This window comes from Oreochromis aureus, linkage group 18 (assembly GCF_013358895.1).
Source record: "Oreochromis aureus strain Israel breed Guangdong linkage group 18, ZZ_aureus, whole genome shotgun sequence".
Taxonomy (NCBI): domain Eukaryota; kingdom Metazoa; phylum Chordata; class Actinopteri; order Cichliformes; family Cichlidae; genus Oreochromis; species Oreochromis aureus.
In genome coordinates this window covers 26,688,854-26,708,682 of record NC_052959.1, presented here as the reverse complement: position 1 = coordinate 26,708,682, position 19,829 = coordinate 26,688,854, and the positions used below count along the sequence as shown (strand labels likewise).

The following is a 19,829-nucleotide window of genomic DNA, read 5'->3' as shown; positions in this document are numbered from 1 at the left end:
CTCATCTGACCTGTGGACACATCTGAATCCTTCATTAGGGGTTGAAGAATGTTTTTAAGGAGAGAAACATTAGAATTGACCTGCTAAGCCTACAACCACCTTGATCCAACTCTGCATGATCCACAGAAAAAGGATAGATGGAAGAAAAACTAACTGCACAGCTTTCATTCATTCTGCCTTTAAAGCTATTTTAAACAATTTATTGAGAAATAGTTGGGAAAGCTTTTATTTATACATAAACATGCTGCTTTTTTTTTTTGCTTTAATGTGCAATTTCATCTTCTCACAAAATGTAAGAGAAAAACTTTTGTATTAGCACTTACAAATATCACATTAGCACTCACAGACTTTCAGCTCTAAACCACCCATCACATTTCTCATAACACTGTAAATTCATCCACAAAGAACGCTACATGCTGTATAGCACGCAAAAAACACCACATACCCATCCACCCACACAGACACGCACACACCGCCCACACACACTGACACAAAACACACACACACACAGTCACACAAGTGATAATCTGACATGTGATGCGAATCTTGTGTTCAACTCAATTTAATTCACAGGTTCAGTAAAGGTCTGCACTTCTCTCTCGCCTTCTCTCGCTCTCTCTTTCTCCCTCACACTGCCTTTATTTCCTGCTCCTTCATCTTTAAAACTACAGCTTCACCATCACTTGCTGGCTTCCCAGATCCCCTCTATTGCTTTTTATTTCTTCACTCTCCTCTCTGTCGGTCCCATCCCCGTCCCTTCCTCCTCCCGCTCTCATTTTGTTGTTGGTAATGCTCTCTTTGTCCTTGTAGCCTTTTACAGTGTGGACCTGCTGACAAACACATTTGATAAACATGTTGTCCTCTTTGTCTCTTTTCCTGCTTCTCAACCATCTATCATCGCCTTCTGTCCATCTTTTATGCTTAGTCGTCGGCTGCCATTCTTCCCGCCGTGACATACGGTCACTCAGCCTTATGCTCATCTCATAACCTGAACCTGAAGCCATGTCGTGAAGTCTGCAAGTTGTAAACATTTGCACCAACAAATGTTATTAATTCACTGGTGATCCATTAAGGTGCAGATGTTTGCTGTATGATGTATAAGTGGTTGTTATTATGCGCCCTGTATGATTACATACAGCTGTGGATGACAGTGTAGGCGTACAGATTGTGCAGTGCAATTCTCACCTGCAGTTAGCTCACCCACACATACGCAGGAGATCTGCGTTCATTCACAGACCAAAACAGCTTCTAGACATCACCTGGCTGTGCCTGTAAAATGTCAGATAAATACAATTTAAATCCAGTTAATATATGATCAGTGTACAGCCACCTACATGTGTGGATCACGTAACAGCGCAAATACCCAAAACACACATGCATCTTCTCACTACCTGCAGGCTTAAGTGGTGGCAGTTTATTGTTCATCCTCAACCTCCTCCTCCTCTCCTCCTCCTCCTTCTTCTCCTTCTCCCCAGGGTGCTTTCACCTCTGTGGTTGCTATGCTGCGAGGTGCTGGAGTGGATGATGTAATCTCCACTAATACTTTTGTCCCCCTCCACCCAACCTCCTTCTTCCTCCTTGCACCCCAACTGCCTGCCTGCTTGCCTGCCTTTGCCATCTGAATCCATGATGTCATGTTAGGATTGGGCACGGAGGATCAATGAGTGCCCCCTAGTGGGATGTCACGCTCAATTATGTCTTTGTCTGCGAGTTGAGGGTTCAAAGAGAGAAAAAGAGGGTGCTGTAATTGGAACAGCGCAGCCCGTAATTCTGCAGGAATTGATGTGGCGTTATTGAATATGTGGCCACGTTTGATCAGTGTTAGTGCAAAAACCATTTAGCTGTTTATCGCTAACTGTGTTACTATACTGCCGTTATGCGTGTGTCCTCATGCATTCATTACCCCCCTTGTGTTGTTTGTGTAGAGGGCATATCATATCATTGTGATCTCCAGATGCTGTGGTTAATGAAAAAAGGTATTCAATAAATCATGTTATCTGTGTATTATGATAAAAAGCTTTGACACTTTCCCATAAATATGTGTCGCCTTGCTCTCTGTTCTCTGCCTGTGATGGATGTAAAACAATCGGGGTTCAGCATTTATCCATTTCAAAAGAGCTTTTACATTTGCTTTATCCTGTGAACAAATCAGGTCCGAGTCCTCTGTTGCACAGTTACATGAAGGACAGAAATAATATTAAAAACTGGATGAAAGAAGATGGAGAAGAGCTTTTTGGGTTTTCGTTTTTGGTCTTTATATAAAAGACATGACAAGTACCTCAAGGAACTACAGTTTAAATGGTTAGTTCACCAATATTACCGAGAAACTGTGTTTTTTGTGACGTATGTTCTGTTACAGACACACACAGAGTTTTAATTTATAGTCATAAAGTTTGAGCTTTTGACTGCAACCTCCAGACAAAACAGAGGTGAATGAAATTTGTCTACAGTCTACAAAACATCACCTAAAAAATTAAAGAGTGACATCTCTTTTCAGAAAATAAGAGACTAGATAGAAAGGCCTACTTTCTATCTTGGAATATTACTGAATTCAGATGAATGCCACCTTTAAATTAACAACATTTCTTTTTATTATCAGTTACTTGTAGCATAGACTAAACTTTTTTAGGAATTTGAGATTTTGAATAGCTTAACCATAATTTTTAACATAGATTTCAATACAATTTCACACGAAAGGGTAAATGTGAAAAATACCAGCTTGTTTTCTTCTAAGTGACGTGGAAACAAAATATTTCACAACAGGAAATCATCACCGAGTATTTCTAAAAAATATATACTTTCCTCCTCAGAAACAGCAGATACAGATCATTCAGTGAATCCAGTATTGTTGTGATGACTCATGTCTGTAATAGAAGCATTTAATGTCTCTTCCTGCACTCCAACAATCATTTCAGAACAATCAGTCTTCCCTTCAAGTTGGCTCACTATGTACAAAAAAGTATGTGACTTGGCGTCACTGTAATAAAAACAGACTGAAGTAAATGAGTCACAGTGTGAATTATATGCTCTCTAACTGAAAGTTTGCTGGGTTTGTTCAACAGCATGGCCCAGGTATCGTATCCTGCGTTCTCTTGACATCGGCCAGTACAACTTGGAGATCTCCAACGCCGAGCTTTCTGATGACTCTCTCTACGAGTGTCAGGCCACAGAGGCCGCCTTGCGCTCCAGGAGGGCCAAGCTCAATGTACTCAGTAAGTACCCTGCTGCTACTGATTCAGGGGTCTTCTTCTGATGCATTTTTCTGATTTTCCTCTAACTAGTTATGTAATTATGCATTGAATCCTCTCAGTAAATGTTTGGGTTTCCTTTTTGCTTTCATTAAACCAACCTTGTCATAAGTTAATATAAATCTCCCACATCCTTAACATTTAAGTGGAAATTGCAGAAGTTGTTCATTCATTCAAGCCTCTGTGCCAGCTTGCTTTTGTTATAGTCCCAAATGTGCTGTTTGAGAGTCTGTAGCTTTAAAAACAACTGAGCTGCCACTACCCAAACCCTTTCAGGAAGATGTCTGACAAAAAAACAAATCTCAGTTCAGCCTACACTTATACACAAAATATTGCATGAAAACAAATTAACCAACACCTAGGTCTCACCTATTAGCTTCAAAATGTCCCTGCATTGTGCTGGTTTTGTAAAAGCACAAGAATTCAAAGTAAGAAAGATTTTTGCAGCTGTATATGCAACTTTCAGGTTAGGCAACCAGTATTTCTATTTTTTGCTTACCAAGATTTAGAAGGTTTGGTAATAATTAGGCAAATGGGTGTCACTTACAATCACATAGCACTGCCAATATGATTGATAACCTGGGACATCTTAACCATCGCCATATACTTACATTAATGGGGTAATTCACCCGATGTGCATATATTTCCTCTGACTCTGAGTGCTGTTGGTCCATTTAGATAGTTTTGGGGTAAATTGCCCATTTTTACAGATATTGGCTATAGAGAAGTTGCTTTCCCTTAAATATAACCAAGCAAGGCGACAAACCAGTTAGAAGTTTTATGCAGGTCTAATTTTATTCCACCAAACTACATCCATTAACCATACCTCTGTGCAGAAGGTAGCGTGCATCTACTCGTGATGAGAAACTCATTCTAGTGACAGTGTGACAGGGTGTAAACATTAAAGACGACCTCCTTCAGCTGAGCTGTAATGTTAGCTAGCTGCATCCTTCCTTTGGTGGGCGGATGCAGACAGAGGTAAGAAAATAGCTCCTATGAAACAGCTCACAACAAAATTGTGGATTTTCTGAGTAACTGGGTCATGCTTTCTGGAGAGAGACATCGCTGCTGATTTTTAGTTTGCTTGTTTTTGGCACTTGGGTGAAGCTAGTATCTCCAGAACTGGGCAACTAAAACCATAAAAAATCTGTAGATTAAACAAGAGAGGAAATGCACGAGGAAAATATGTAAATTTAATTGAGGGTGAACAACTCCTTTAAACGGTAAGCTTAACCAAGGAGCTAATTGTGTTAAATAAGACATCAATACCTAAAAAAGAAACACATGAAAATCATGCCTCTAGTCTTTTGATATGTATGAAAGGTTATACAGTATTATGTGTTTTTATGGTGTACTATATGTATATGTAAAGTTTTTTTCTTTATTTATGTGTTCAAACTTACATAAATGTGTCATTTTAAAATATGAATTTGCATATCACCCCTTCAGTCCCCCCTGAGGACCCAGTGGTCGAGGGAGCCCCCGAGCTCTTGCTGATGGCTGGTACTTCACACAACCTGACCTGTGTGACTCGTGGGGCCAAACCTGCGGCGCACATCCAGTGGACCAAGAATGGCCTTCCTGTGGAGGGGGCCTACCACTCCACGGTGACTCATACACACCCATGCACACATGCAGATAATAGCAGCCACACGTGTGTGTGTGTGTGTTTTTCCAGGGGGAGTTTGTAAAGCTCACATAATGATGATTTTGATGATCATGAGTTCACTTGTCGCTGTAAGACTATGTAATACAAACTGTAGAACAATGCAATCTTTGTAATATAATCCACTCTGTCTGTTTATTAGTTTATATGCTTTTTTTTGCTGGAGGCGTGTTATGACGGGTAAATACAGTATGCACACCCTCGGGCCAGGCAGCTTCCCAGAAGTCCTCCAGTCGAGAAATAGTGTGCTGATCATTAGTATTTCACACAAAGCGCTCCTTACTCTTTAGTCAACAATACACTCACCATATTTATTAAGAAATGATTAATGGTTACACATTTTAACCTACAAATCAACAGACAGAAACTTTCAATAGGCTTTTTTTTGGCTATAGTAGCAGCAATGAAGGTGCAGAAACATTGCTGAAATCTCTTTGCTAAATCAAACTAAACTACCTTTTTCCCCTCACACTGAGAAACCACGGTTACACCGAAGTTCTTACATTTTGAAATGAAAATTAAGCCATGAAACATACTAAAAGAGGTCACGACAAACTTTCAGTCCTAAATTTCCTGCTCTTTGTCAGCTGTAGAGAGCTGTCAAAGTCAGCAGTGTTAACACAGCATGTTGAGTAGATGTAAATGTTAATGTGTAAAAAACAACTAATACTAGAACAAACAAACTAAAAGGCACATTGCATTTCCCTCTTTGGGCTGCTGTGCATTGCTTCATTCATCCATAGTGATGAATTAGAAAATACCACAGACTCTATTTTTATGTCTTTTAACAATTCAGTTGATGCACTAAAGGGAGTTTGCAGGGGCAGCTAATTAAAATTAGTGGTTAAGTAGATGTACTTGTGGTATTTCATAATTTTTGTATTAGAAAAAAAAATACCGTAGCACTTGCACACCTTCTCAACACATGTGTTTAATTACACTCCTACTTCAGACTTTATATTGCGAGTGTCAGCCATGTCCTCTACCCGGAAGCAGAGCACATGCTTTCCAGACATCTCTTGCATTCCTCGCTTTACAGTTGTGACACAACTTGAAAGACACAAAGATCCAAGACATGTTTTATTAACCCACTGCCAGAGATTTTCTTTTATACACACATATAGGCAGGAAATGTATTTGGTGACACCTTGCACACAGTCGCAGTGTTACATTTCTTCCGTGTTCAGATTCCTCGCCATCCCGCATATTCTCCTGTACACATGAAAGCAGGTCTGCAAGCGCGCGCACGCATAGACACTCGCTCGCATATGCACACTCGCGCTTTTATATGCACAGAGATGCAGCAGCAAACACTGACTCACGCACTCAAACACAGATGTTTTTACATCTCTTCACAGCCAGCTTTATGCCCCCCACACATGCTCATACATATTACATGCTGCTCTTATATTACCCTGTTACTGACCACGCATTTAAACTACACTGAAAGCTGTACACAGTTTCTTGACAGATTTTGTGGCTGCATTTTAAAAAATGCCACCTCCTCATTCCAAGAAAGCTGGATTTTATGTTTATGTTGGTCTGAAGAAGATTTATGGCGTCTCTTTTATGACTGCCACTAAGAACTGTTTACATTATTGATTCATCTATCAATTCTTTTCTCCTATATCTTTCTTTTCCTTCTTAACTTCACATACTTTATATATTTTTTTCTATTTCTGTCCATGGATTTCTATTTATGTTCAATTATTTCTCATCTCTCATGGCTCCATTAGTAACTCACCAGTGTCTCTTTCCTTCCCCCACCTGTCTTTCTACCTTTATTTCTCCTTTTTTCATCCTTCCTCTCTTCTGTGTATCTTTTCTTTGATCTTACTCTGTGGGCTCTTCTCCCTAAATTCCTCTTATCCCGTCGTCTCCCCTGCTAATGCTTGCCCTGTCTCTGCCTTTTTCTTTGTCGAACAGGAAGTGCTGCCAGACAGGAAAAGGGTTACGACCAGGAGCTACCTGCCCATCACACCAGTCGACACGGACAGTGGCAGCAATTTCACCTGTGTGGCCAGCAATCCAGCTGTACCTATGGGGAAACGAACCACCCTAACCCTCAATGTTCACCGTATGTTACTCTTCCTGTCTGCAAGACTCTAAACACACATAGATGCTCTGGTGACGAAGCAGAGCGAATTTTTTGCAGGCAAACTGCAAAAGCTGTAAATATTTTTAATTAGCTGTGCCAGCACTCACCAACTTGAAGTAATTACCAGCAAAAAATAATATACATGTCAGTAATTTTCAATACATTCTCAAATCTGGATGTCTTCCAAATTGATTTAGCTTGATTTGTGTTGTTTTAGCACATATTTGGAGGCCTGAAGCAGTTCAGGAATCTACTGTACTTCATCACCTACTGAACCAGAAAGTTTTTATGGTGAAGAACTCAGGAATTATTGTCAAGAAGGAAAAAGTAGCTTTAATAACTGTTTTACTTAAGATATAGGATCAGTGCAGAAGTCTATAAGTAACCAAAGTTTCTCCTTGAATGACGTTATATGAATGACAGTCCCATATCCACAGATGTATAAAATCAAACACCTAGACATGCAGCCTGCCTTTCACAAACATTTGTGAAGGAATGGATTGTTCTAAAGAGCTCACTGAAATTAAGTGTAGCACTGTAATAGGATGCCACTGTTCCTCCTAAATATTCCAAAATCAGCTGTGAGAAGAGTTATTGCAAAGCATTTAGAAACTATAGAAACTCAGACACATTCCCAAAACTCTGCTGACTTAATAACTGCAGGTTTCCAAACCTCCTCTGGCATTCATGCAACATCAGCACAAAAACTGTGCACCGGGCGCTTCACGGCATAGGTTTCCAAGGCTGTAATATGTAGGTGGCCCAGTACTTTTGTTCATATAGTATGCAGTCATTATATTATTCACACTCATGATCTCTATATAAAAGATAAAGGCACCGCTGTGAGTTCTGATTTGCAGAGTCCAGTGTTTTTAAGCTTTGGCTTTTTAAGCATTTTCTCCATCAGCATTTTAGAAATTTCAAGCAGAGGGCAGATCTGGGAAACTGGGTGACACTGCTTGCTCTTTCAGTAGCTGCTTGTCATTCACATGCTAGGCCCACCCTAATTCATAATCTGCTTTATTGTTCTTCTGGATATTAATGGGGACTGTAATATATAAAATGAGCACACTTTTATATTCACTAAGGACCGAAACTTTCAAATGAGAACAAAAATCTCATCAGAATGTGCTCACTGAGGTCTCAGAGTAAGGGAACCCAGAGTTTTCTTTACTACCAGAGTTCCTTTTGCAACCATAGGAGGTGTCCCTTGTTGAACATTTAAAAGAATGAAGGTTTAAGGTACTTCTCGATTGCCATCTGCTACATGCATATTTTATAAATACACTTTATGTTCACATTATTGTTAAGTTCATTTAGAATATATATCAAACGTGTATCTCTCCCTGTGTAGACCCTCCCACTGTGACCCTGTCCATCGAGCCTCGCTCTGTCCTTGAGGGAGAGAGGGTTACCTTTACCTGTCAGGCCACTGCCAACCCTCCTATCATGGGCTACAGGTCTGGATGTTTTTTTTTAATATGTGTTTATAGGTTTTTGTGCACTTCAGGCTATGAGAAACTTTTTGATGCTTGTCCTGCAGAGCAGATAAGATGTTTAAAGCCAATATGTTTTCTTTCATCTGTGTGAGTGCGCTCATACCCTCTCCCTGCTGTTGCTCCTGAATAGCAATTTCTGCTTAGAGAACAGAATTGATAAAAGTACTGAACATTTGTACAGCTAAACGCTGACTTTTATCTTAAGCGACAGCACTGAAGCACTGAAACTGCAAAATGCTGGAGTTTAACACGATGGTTGTAATTTGAGGTTTGAGACTCCAACAGAGGGTCCCTGTGTGGGAACCCTGCCAGGTACTTAGGCACTAGGCCTACTGAGTGAACATTAAATGTCATCTAATGGAAGATGTGCAATATAGTTATTTGATTTTGAGTCAGGCATCTGGCAAGATACAGCACGGATAACAGAAATGAAGAGAAATTTCTTGCAATCATTCCCTCAGGTTTTCGTATTAAAGTCGTGTAAATGTTAGCTTAATTGATAATATAAAAAGAATCATTGTCTTATGGTGGAAATCTAACATTTAGATAACCTCAAAAAGCCATTATGCTTTTGAAACATCCCGCTGGGAGGTCTACATAACAATGATTTACAACGCTTAGAAACATGTTGAACTGTGCTGTGTGTCTCACTGTCAGGTGGGCTAAAGGTGGCGTGCTGCTGGAGGGAGCCAGAGAAAGCGTGTTTGTCACCACCGCAGATCACTCGTTCTTCACCGAGCCCGTGTCCTGTCAGGTGTTTAACGCCGTGGGAAGCACTAACGTCAGCATCCTTGTGGACGTACACTGTGAGTAGAGTGCAAACACTCCTGAGCTGAGTGGGATTCTGATGACATGAATGCGCTTTGTGCTCTCTATTTGTCTAAAGAAACATGTTGCATTTATATTGTTACCATACACCATCCGTGTATTGCGCAGAGTAAATTCCCAATAGGCTATTATTGCATGTTCTCTCAGTTTAAACAGAGTTTTATGTCAAATTCCTAAACATAAAGAAATGTTAAAAAGACACTTAAATGAATTAGGTAAATAACAAAATGTGAAAGAAGCAATGTGTTCTTCATAGTTAAGGACATATTCAAAAGAATGCAGTGAAAAAGGAGAAAAAGAGAAAAATGTTGCACAAAAATGTTTTGCTTTATGATAGTGAAATAAACAGTTCTTTCTTAGTGAATATGAATGAATTCTGCTATAATAAAATATAATTTCTTCTCTGTAATCACACTTTCTAGACAGTTCAACTAATCAATATTTTTTTAAACGAATCAAATGAAAATCAACTCAGTTTTATTTATGTAGCACCAAATCAACTCAACAGCCACCTCAAGATGCTTTACGATAAACAGAAACACAATAATAAACTGTATGTTATTGTAGTACTATATATTGTATATAATGTGTTCTATACAATATAAAGTGTAGAAGACTGCTGAAAATGATAAAAATAGCTAAAATAATAAGTTTGACAAAAATTTTCAATATATTTACATAAAAATCTTTATTCTATTAAAACAGCAAAAGTGAATGTTCCATTCTACTAGTGCTACTACTACTACTAATTTTACTACTGCCATTAATAATAGTACTAATGGGCTCCTTCTGCCCTCCCTGTAACGCTGTGGCTTGAAGTGTAATGGCTGAAAGCATCACTACATGTTTGTTGTTTTGCTTTGAGGAACAGATAAAAGAGAAGAACCGGAGACTCTGCGGGGCATTCCCAGTTCATAAAACAATAGCATTTTCAGAGGCCGTCTGATGCAAGGGCATGTAGACTTGTAAACCTTAAAGACTAAAAAGGGAATTTTAAAATTAGTGCAAAAACTACCAAAGCAGTGTAAATAGGCTTTAAAGTGCTTTTCTGGTCTTCGGTGTGCAGAATCTATTAGTTTTTTGAAATCCGGATTAAAAACTAATTTGTTTTTGTAGTTTTAACATGAAATATAATTGTAATTATTGTATTTATTTGTTTTGTCCTAATGCTTTTTGCTTTCTGTCTCTGTAAAGCACATTGAATTGCTTTGTATGAAAGGAGCTATATAAATAAATTTGACTTTGACTTTGGTAGGAATCCTTTTGTTGCTCATTTGGTGATCGGATTGCTATTTTCTTGCAGTTGGCCCCATACTGGTAGTGGAGCCCAGGCCGGTTACAGTGGATGTGGATGCAGACGTCACTCTGAACTGCAAGTGGTCTGGAAACCCTCCTCTCACCCTCACCTGGACTAAAAAGGGTTCCAGCATGGTAAAAAGACATTTTTACCTTTGAACTTAAATATAAGATCACCAATTCATGATGGATTAAAATATTATTTCTGTAAATACTTATTAATTACTGAAATATATAGAACATAAAGTGAGAACAGCTAATGTAGTCGTAGTCCTAACCATATAATATATAAGCACATCTATATTAAGGACCTAGATTTTGTTAATGTTTGCTCAGTTGTAAAGCCATCTTCATATCTTAAATTTTTAATTTTTAGCTAACAAGTTAAAAAAAGCTTGAGGGGAAAAAACTAATGGTGCCCTCCAAGTAAATCAACATGCTATATGAATTAAAAATAGATAATCCTCCCTCCACCCTCCTTTTTTCTCTCCAGTCCGCTTATCTCTGTTCTTTTCCTCTTCATCAGCCTGTTTTTTTTCCCCTACCTGTGTGTGTGCGTCCAGGTGTTAAGCAACAACAACCAACTGCATCTGAAGTCAGTGAGCCAGGCTGATGCAGGCCAGTATGTCTGCAAGGCCATCGTGCCCCGAATTGGCGTGGGAGAGACCGAGGTTACGCTCACTGTCAACGGTCAGTTAATCTTCACGTACTCTGCATTATCAAGAAAAGTGTTGATATTAGCAAAACTCACAACATGTGTAAAGAGATCCCCCTACACAAAGCACAGCCCTAATTCTATGTCGAACAAGGAATAATGAAACCACACAGACCTGCAGGATGTGTTTATTTGATCTAGTGTTAAATGTAAGCATGCATCTATCTGAATCGCTCTGACAGCTGAAGCCACTGAGCGAATGGAGCACAGTACTGTATGGGCCTGTCGACCTGACCTGATTTATTCTGGCCTGACCCAAACGATCTAATCAGCTAATTTTTCAGTCATGAACAGGCCAAAACCCAATATTTCAAAATCTCACAGAGCAGCCAGCAGGTACTTAATAAATCAAAACTGATTCACCAAGAACACAGTGATAAAAAGAGAGTTCACAAATGCCCCTTAAATCTTCACTAAATGGCCAAGTTCCTGGTCAAACAAGAAAAGGGGACAGAAAAAAAATCATTGGTATGTCCTTGCAAATGAAAAGCTAAAAGCTTTTTTCATTTTATTAATGATCTGCTGATTATTTTGGCACTCATTCACTAATCAGACACTTAATGTGAACACAGTAACAGTATTTGTATCATCCACCTCGTTCCCATGACTCACTGCAAAGCATGATGCATTGTTTTAATGGAGCTATTTATACTTCAGCAGAGCACGGTTACTGTATAGCACACCAGCTTTGGTTTCATAGTTCAGAATAAGTACATAAAAATAAGTGGAATGAGTTCAAAATAGGAACAAATTGGCAGAAAAGAGAAATAACAAACAACAGAGAGATGAAAGACACTGAAAAGTTATCATCCATGGGCAGCTCGAATGGTAAACGCCCCTTTTACAAAACAGCAGAGCCTCTTTCTCCAATCTACGGAAATTTAGAGACAAATATGGTGTTAATAGGTCTTTGATATACTTCAGAGCAATTTTTTAAAGTAATGAATAAAATTTTAAAATCAATAGAGAATTTAACAGGCAGTTAGTGCAAATTTGCCAGCACTGGAGTAATGTGATCATTTTTTTAGTGCCAGATCAAAATCCGGGCAGCCGAGTTTTTCCTCAGCTGGATTCAGTTGCGAGAGCTCGGACTGATGATTAAAACCACTGCAGTCAAGTCCAGAAACACAGTAATTAAATCTGTGCATGACAATTGAAAATGAGATGACTGGATGTTATTTTCAACTTGTGAATCAATACAAAGGTCAGTGCTAAAAGCAGCTTTAAAATATTTTCCTCACAGTAACTTTATTTTCCACTCGGATTTATTTTTATTTCTCGTACAGTGCCGTTACATGCGTGTTACTTTTATTAGCCCGGTTTCATTACTGAAAAGGAGAGCACTGCAGTGCGGGTGCTGTGTTAACAGTCTTTCATTCACTGTGATAGAGAGTGACAGTATTGCAGCGAGCAGGTTTTCAGTGACTTTGCTCAGAGTGTTTTTGTGAAAAGCAGTAGATAACAGCAAAATCTTTCTGCAACTTGCTGAAAGTTGTTGTTACCATTAAAATTACCCACCTGCAACAGACATTTCATGGATTTTGTGCATGACCAGATTGTGAATGCATCTTTCAGCTTTTCCTTGGCCTTTTTTAAAACTCTTTGTGTACAATCATCGAGCACATAGCCAGAGTGAGGAAACACTATTATCAATGCAGTCTAAAATATAGAGGTATAGAGGTTGAAGAACTGTCTATGGGACGTATTAATACTAGATGCTTCTTTCCTTAATAAAGCAGTTATTTGTGCCGCGGTCTAATAGCAAACACTATATAAGAAAAAAAATATTTTCTCATTTGCTTTTTGGGGTTCTCTCTTAATTCTACAAATTAATACGATTTCTTTTATGAATTGTAGTAATCCTCCTCTCTGTGCATGTATCCCCCTCTCTCTATCTCTCTCTTTGCCTTGTGCTATCTCACCCTTTCAGGCCCCCCTATCATCTCCAGTGATCCAGTTCAGTACGCTGTCAGAGGGGAGAGAGGGGAGATCAAGTGTTACATCGCCAGCACCCCTCCACCTGATAAGATTGTAAGTCCATCCTTGGAAGTTGTAATCTTCTCCAGAGGTGCTTGACCTTTTCAGATTGCATCTGCCTCAGACAGAATCGTGATCGCAGCGCCTCGTCCACCCCGAAAAACAAAATGATTTTTACTTTCTCTCTCCAGCCTGTGTCACACAGGCCGAAAGACCGACATAAGCGACTGTTCTCCAATGATTACGGGAGAACAATCTGTTCCTCCTCTGTGGTGGAAGGTGTGACTCATCAAAAACAGCTGCTGTAGTGTTTGGCTGAAAAGAAAGAGGACACACACAAAACTGTGCACTGTGATCCAGTGAGATGTTGGAGTGCAGTAGATTAGATTCAGCTTCAACTGACGCCACACGTTACAAAAGTATTTGTAAAGGTTTTGTGTTTGAATGGCTTGCGGTGAGTTGCACATTTTAAGTCTTTTTATTGAAAAGTAAAAGTGATTAAAAAGTGGAAATCTCTGATGACTTTAATGTTCAAAATCATATTAATAAATCACGGCTAAACGTGCTTGCAGTTTTTACAATTTACAACAAATTGGTGTATGACAGGCAGGTATGAAATTGGCTGTAACTCTCACACCATCACAAAATAGCTACGACATATTTTTCTATTATTGACAAAGCTGTTTCTACAAGCCTTTAAATGTCACCACCCAGGTTTTGTAGGACACTCAAATTACCACTATTTCACCAGTGAAAAAATACATTGGCTCTGGTCAGTCAGTGGATGCACGTGTATATGTCAACTTTCAGGAAGTCTTTAGCTGTTACAAATAGCCCAAGCTCACATCAATGTGTAATCGTGCAATATCCACCATACATGCATGTTTACTGCTCTCTTAAAGTCAAATATGTGGGAAAAAAATGAAATTATAAGAGAAAATGAACCAAGAAATGTTGAACTTTCTTTAAATGAATCATCTCCTCCGAATCCTCCACCATCTCTCAGGGATGCACTGATGCTTGTACCTCTATTTTGGGAATCGATTGTAAACATGACAAGTTTCACAGTGATGGAATCAATCACATTACAAAGCCAGCCAAGTGTTGGTTTCAGATTTATTTCACTGTCTACAACCTTTGGTGTAGTTTAGTTATATCAGGATCAATCAAAGTATCGATCATCCCTTCCTCTTATTATGATGTAAGACTCATTTTTCAACACAGGAGTAAAAAGTGTAATGCAATTAAGGAAAAAAACAAAAGTAGGTTGTTTATAGATTTCTTTTGGCAAAAATGTAATTTATTTATGATATATTCACCTTGAAGTATTCATATGCTAGTTTACCTACTTAGGCTTTGGTAAGACCAGCTAAAATTTTGAGCCTGTGAGTGTTTTCAGGATATCCGACCAATGGCTCTAGTATCCTGTTCATGACTGTGAGGTATTCATTATTCGTGAATGCAGAGCAAAAATGTAAATATATAAATAAAATGGTGCATTTATTGAAACGTAAACATGACGGGTTAATAACACGTGTACCTCAAGTGGACTACAGACAGAAACCAGTCACCATCTGTCACCATATGCAATGCTCCTTTCCTGCAGATTCTACATTATTCATATGCAGATATTATATCGTGACCCTGTCACATGTATCATTACTCAGAGCTGGTTATCGCCTGATTGGAAGGTTACAGAGATGTGTTGCTGAAAGATTTGAATCCTGTATCAGTGAGTGAACCTTTTTCCCCTTTCAATCTGCTTTTATACAGTTACCCTTGAGTAAGGCATTACACAACCCACACCTCCTCCAGTGCTGTGTGTGGGTTAAAGGTCTTCCTTTGAGCTCAGGTGTGACTTTGTAAAGATGTAGGATTGCGATCAGTGAAATGACCACTTTCCGGCTATTTTTCCTAAAGACTGACTCAGTTTTCTTGTGAAATACCATCAGTATGACTTAGAAATGCCATAATCACATAAATTTCAAACCCACATATAAAGACAATCAGCATCCAGACCGTCTCCATTTTAGCAAGAATCGGGCTGTACACCAAAAACTCAGTTCAGTAATCCTTTTCAAAGTAAGCACCATCATTTCTGTTAAAAGAAAGCTTTCTCTCAGATTGCCTTTCCAGAAAACTGTAATTGAGTATCCGCCTGAATTTGCCATACCAGCAGCTGTGTGTGCTGTTTTTCTCCTAAAGTCACTGAGAGCAATGCCCGACCAAACTCTAATTTAATTTAAAGTGAGTTTTATATAAGTTAAAATATAAGTGGTATGGCATTCGATATAAAATTTCAAAAAGAACACGATGACCAGTATGCACTCATATCACAAAAAGAAGCAAAAAGAACTGAAATAAATCCACTTACGCCATTTGAGTTTGAAGGCTAGAATGAGTGAGAGAGAGAGTGGGGGTGAAGTAGATCGAAATGAGAAGGAGAGAGATGGAGGGAGAGTAAAATTTTGTACCTTTCAGCGTCAATTATCCAATTGTGCAGTGCCGACATGACAGAAATCAGAGCTTTTAGAAAGCTTCAGCCCCCTGCTGCATTGGCAGAGAGCTCAGAGCGTATAATGTGATATGACATTATAGTCTAGGCTTAATGCAGAGACACAGGGACTCATAAAATATGAAGTATGATGCTGTGTGTGTGTGTGAAAAAGTATGGGCAGTGTGTGTGTGTGTGTGTCCATAATGCAAGCAATGAGAGACTGAGAAAGAGGGACAGAGATGCAGACAAAGGTGGTGCAACATAATTATTGTGAGGAAGTGCGATTAAAAGAGAGAGAGTGAAGAAAATGAAGCGTTCTGCAAAAACTGTCCCTGGTTGAGTCTTTAATGATATTCACCTTTTTATTTTTTCAAGCCAGGTTAAGAGGTACATTAGCCCAACATTTGGGTGTATGTATATTTGATATTGTCATGCTCTATATTTAATACCCGGGGAATTCCACCTCAGGAGATTTTAAGTAGAAAAACCTGCTCGAGTTTTTACCGCTCGTGTACACTTGCTGCACTGTGTGTGTGTCTCTTCTGTTTAAGAACTGTTTTCTCACCCACTCAGAAAACTCGATGCACATATTTTAATTAGGGAGTAGTGTACCAGTTACCAAGGTGTGAAAATATAATCGTTCGATCTTAAAATGTATTTCCTCGCTTTTGTCTCTTTTAACACGTCTTAACAACTGCCCATCTGTTGCTCGTGTGTGTGTGTGTGTGTGTCCCTCGATGTGAGGCTATCGTGAAAAAGTGAAATCAGCATTATTGATCCCTGAGGTTAAAGTGGATGATTGCAGCAGAAAATGTTGGAGTTTAGATAAAAATCAAACAAATTACAGATGCTGGTGATTAGATCAGCATCGCATTAATACAGCTTGGAGGAGATGTGTTGATTAGGCACATATTTATATATTTACAGATATATCAAGTCTTTATTCTTAACTTAATCTAAAACTGAAGTACACTTGGGCTGATTTTTTAGAGGCTTTGAAGAAACAGAACAAATGCAAAAGCCGGTGCTCACTCCAAAATGTTTTACTGATGTCTTAAAATGTATTTTACCAGCTGTGTGTGATAGCCTTGGCCTCTTCTCTGTCAGGTTGTCCAGGTTTAGAAGTCAGGCCTTTGGTATCTTTGTTACAGGTTTGGGCGTGGAAGGAAAACGTCTGGGAAAAAGAGAAAGGCACACTAATGGAGAGGTACACAGTGGAGCAGAGTAAACCTCCATCTCAAGGCGGGGCTGTTCTCTCCACCCTGACCATCAACAATGTCATGGAGTCAGACTTCCACTCCCCGTACAACTGCACTGCCTGGAACTCCTTCGGACCTGGCACCATGATTATCACACTGGAGGAGAAAGGTATGAAGGGGGGGAAGGGAAATGTTGAACATGGTGATCATGCTGAGTACTCCTCACATATACACATTACAGAAAATAAACTACAGTCATCTTTACTTGCTATTATCAATTCAAATATTAGCATAATGGAATTATAATGCACCATTATGTAGAGACTGTGTTGAAGTTAGGGTTTTAGATTAGGGTGAATAAAATCATTTAGTTGTTTTTTTTATATAACTTGTTCATCTTTAAAGCACAGATGAAGCCTGCCGTGGCACGTGATCAATGCAGATTGCAGTAGTTAATAAACAGAATTAAAATATTTATCATATATATCATAAATTTGTATCTAGTTTGCATGAGCTGCTCTCCTTGTCTTTTCAAACACATAGATACACAACTACTCCACTGGCAAAAGCACAAAACCCTTCCTGCCTTCCTAGTTTAATGCTAGAATTATGTTTTCTGTTTGGCTACTGCATTGTGGAAGTTTACATACATAAAGCAAAAGCATAGAAGAAGACAAAGATTACATGTAGCAACCATGGATGTTAACATTACACTGGACTTTTCTAAGAGAAGCCTTTTGTGAATGCAAAACACCTTAACTGTAGTTAAATTTATGAGTTGCAAAGTTCTCATTGTTGAGTTCCAGTTCTGGCATTTCTGTATAAATCACTCAGATGTGGCAAACTTTGTGAGAAATACTCCAGGTTTCCAATTTTTCTAAAAAATTGGCTTTGGAAATAATTTATTAGGAAGGTGTTAAATTAATTCATTGGGCTTTAAACACCATGAAAACATTTTTTTTTCTGGGTGAGCTTCTTGTGATAGGCAACAGGAATTTGCATCAACACACTATTAATATGAACAATGAAATATCAACTGGATGTTTCATGTTAAAGATTTCTATATCTCTTCATGTCTAGATGCTCCTCACTCATCTATCTAAGGCAATATCACGTAGTTTTCATCATAATAATTAAGAAACTTAATTCCAAATTTGATGACGGTTGGTTGTGTGCTTTGCCGTTTGTTTTGTGATGAAGGCAAACAGCTGAGTTTTTAAGCACTGAATTTGTTTACAGAAAAAAAATCAGACGGGGAACTTAATGTCCCCGAACAAGATGTTCTTCTCTTTCTTACAAGCTCAAATGCCCTTGAACAAGATTATTAAGCTGTGGCCTCAGCCGGAGAACAGATAGACAGTGTTGTTAGTCCATTCTGGATGGTTACATATTTTATTGCCAGAGCTTGGTATGCCACATTACATTGAGAAAATGGCTTCTCCATGCTCTGTCAAACTGCTATTGTTTCAACTGTCAGATTTCGCCGGCTTCAGAAAATCTCCCAAACATCTTTGAAAGCGAGAAAAAGAGACGGAGCCTGGATTTTCCCCTCACATGTTCACTTAAAGCATTTCATTCCTTGTCTGACTACTGCTGCTTCTGCGCCTTATCAACAGAAGCAGCCCTCAGAGATTCAATATTAAGCTAGAACACCAGTGGATTTGTGCTTAAACGACGCTGCATCCGCGCAGGTTTCTGTAACAATGAGGCAGCAGCTGTCCCTCAACCCCATACCCTTTTTCTGCATGTGTTTGTTTCAGATATTGTTCCAGTGGGAATTATCGCTGGTGGCACGTTGGTCTCCTCCTTTCTGCTGCTTATTTTTCTACTGCCGCTCGCCTTCTTCCTGTACCGCCAACGCAAAGGCAGTGAGTGCACACAGTCGCTCTCTAATGTGTTTGTGTAGGGGCATGCACACACTTATACTGTGTGTGTGTCTATCAGTCTTTCTTTTATCCACTCTCTACAACTGTCATTCTGCTTTTCCTGGAAAAAAGGGACACTTGCCAGCCTTATAGCAAGCGATATTAATGAATATTCATATAATATGGCAAACTGCCTTAAGACGCCTACTGTACATTTCCCTTTCAATTCTTTTGACTTATATTTATAAGCTGCTTCTACGCTAGATAAAGTACATAAACAACAGAGCAGAAAACAAGAGCATTCAGAGGTGAATAGTATTTAAATTATGAATTCCTATATGTTATTTCTACAGCCTGCAGCAATCCAATTAGTATTTATGAACACAAATCACGCTTCCGTTAAACGGGGAGCTAAAAACAAGCAGTGTCTCTTAGTTGTTTAATTTTGAGCTGCTCCATCTCAAATAAAGAAGTGGGAAAGACAGTGAAGGTGACTGGCAGAGTCCCCAGAGGGATTTTCTGTGGATAAGAGTGTATTTTTTTCTGGTTCAGAGCTGATAACACCTCTACAGAAAAGACACCGTTTGGAAATAGAAACTCAAACAAACATCTTTGTGGCTCCAGATAAACAGTCTTTCATTTGTCGTCTACGATGCAGCGCGACACTTCACAGATTTAAATCTCTACTTTTAAGGTTTCTGGCTGTGGAAGTGAGTTGTTTGTGCTGACAAATATTGACTGCTTTGCGACTGAAGCATGTTGAGTTGAGCATTTTAGGTTGCATGAGACAGTATAGAAATACACTTCTTTTATTGCCCTAATATTTACATGTTTGCAGTTATAGACAAGACAGCTTTATCCTAGCTCAATAAAGCTCTTTGCACACAGTAAATATATTTAATCTTAACATTTTAGGTTGACTTTTACCAAGTTGAAATTCA

General features: G+C 38.9%; 1 protein-coding gene across 2 annotated transcripts in view; it reads left to right on the top strand.

The window, feature by feature from the left end:
• kirrel1b (kirre like nephrin family adhesion molecule 1b) overlaps nucleotides 1–19,829 on the top strand; it is a 78,802-nt gene that overhangs the window by 52,787 nt on the left and 6,186 nt on the right. For both annotated transcript variants that reach the window (XM_039602383.1, XM_031754928.2), the window contains exons 3-12: nucleotides 3,063–3,212; nucleotides 4,698–4,855; nucleotides 6,841–6,991; nucleotides 8,367–8,472; nucleotides 9,169–9,317; nucleotides 10,643–10,770; nucleotides 11,199–11,325; nucleotides 13,281–13,381; nucleotides 16,976–17,192; nucleotides 18,784–18,891. In XM_039602383.1, the coding sequence (XP_039458317.1) occupies nucleotides 3,063–3,212; nucleotides 4,698–4,855; nucleotides 6,841–6,991; nucleotides 8,367–8,472; nucleotides 9,169–9,317; nucleotides 10,643–10,770; nucleotides 11,199–11,325; nucleotides 13,281–13,381; nucleotides 16,976–17,192; nucleotides 18,784–18,891 (1,395 nt within the window). The remainder of the gene's footprint in view (nucleotides 1–3,062; nucleotides 3,213–4,697; nucleotides 4,856–6,840; nucleotides 6,992–8,366; nucleotides 8,473–9,168; nucleotides 9,318–10,642; nucleotides 10,771–11,198; nucleotides 11,326–13,280; nucleotides 13,382–16,975; nucleotides 17,193–18,783; nucleotides 18,892–19,829) is intronic.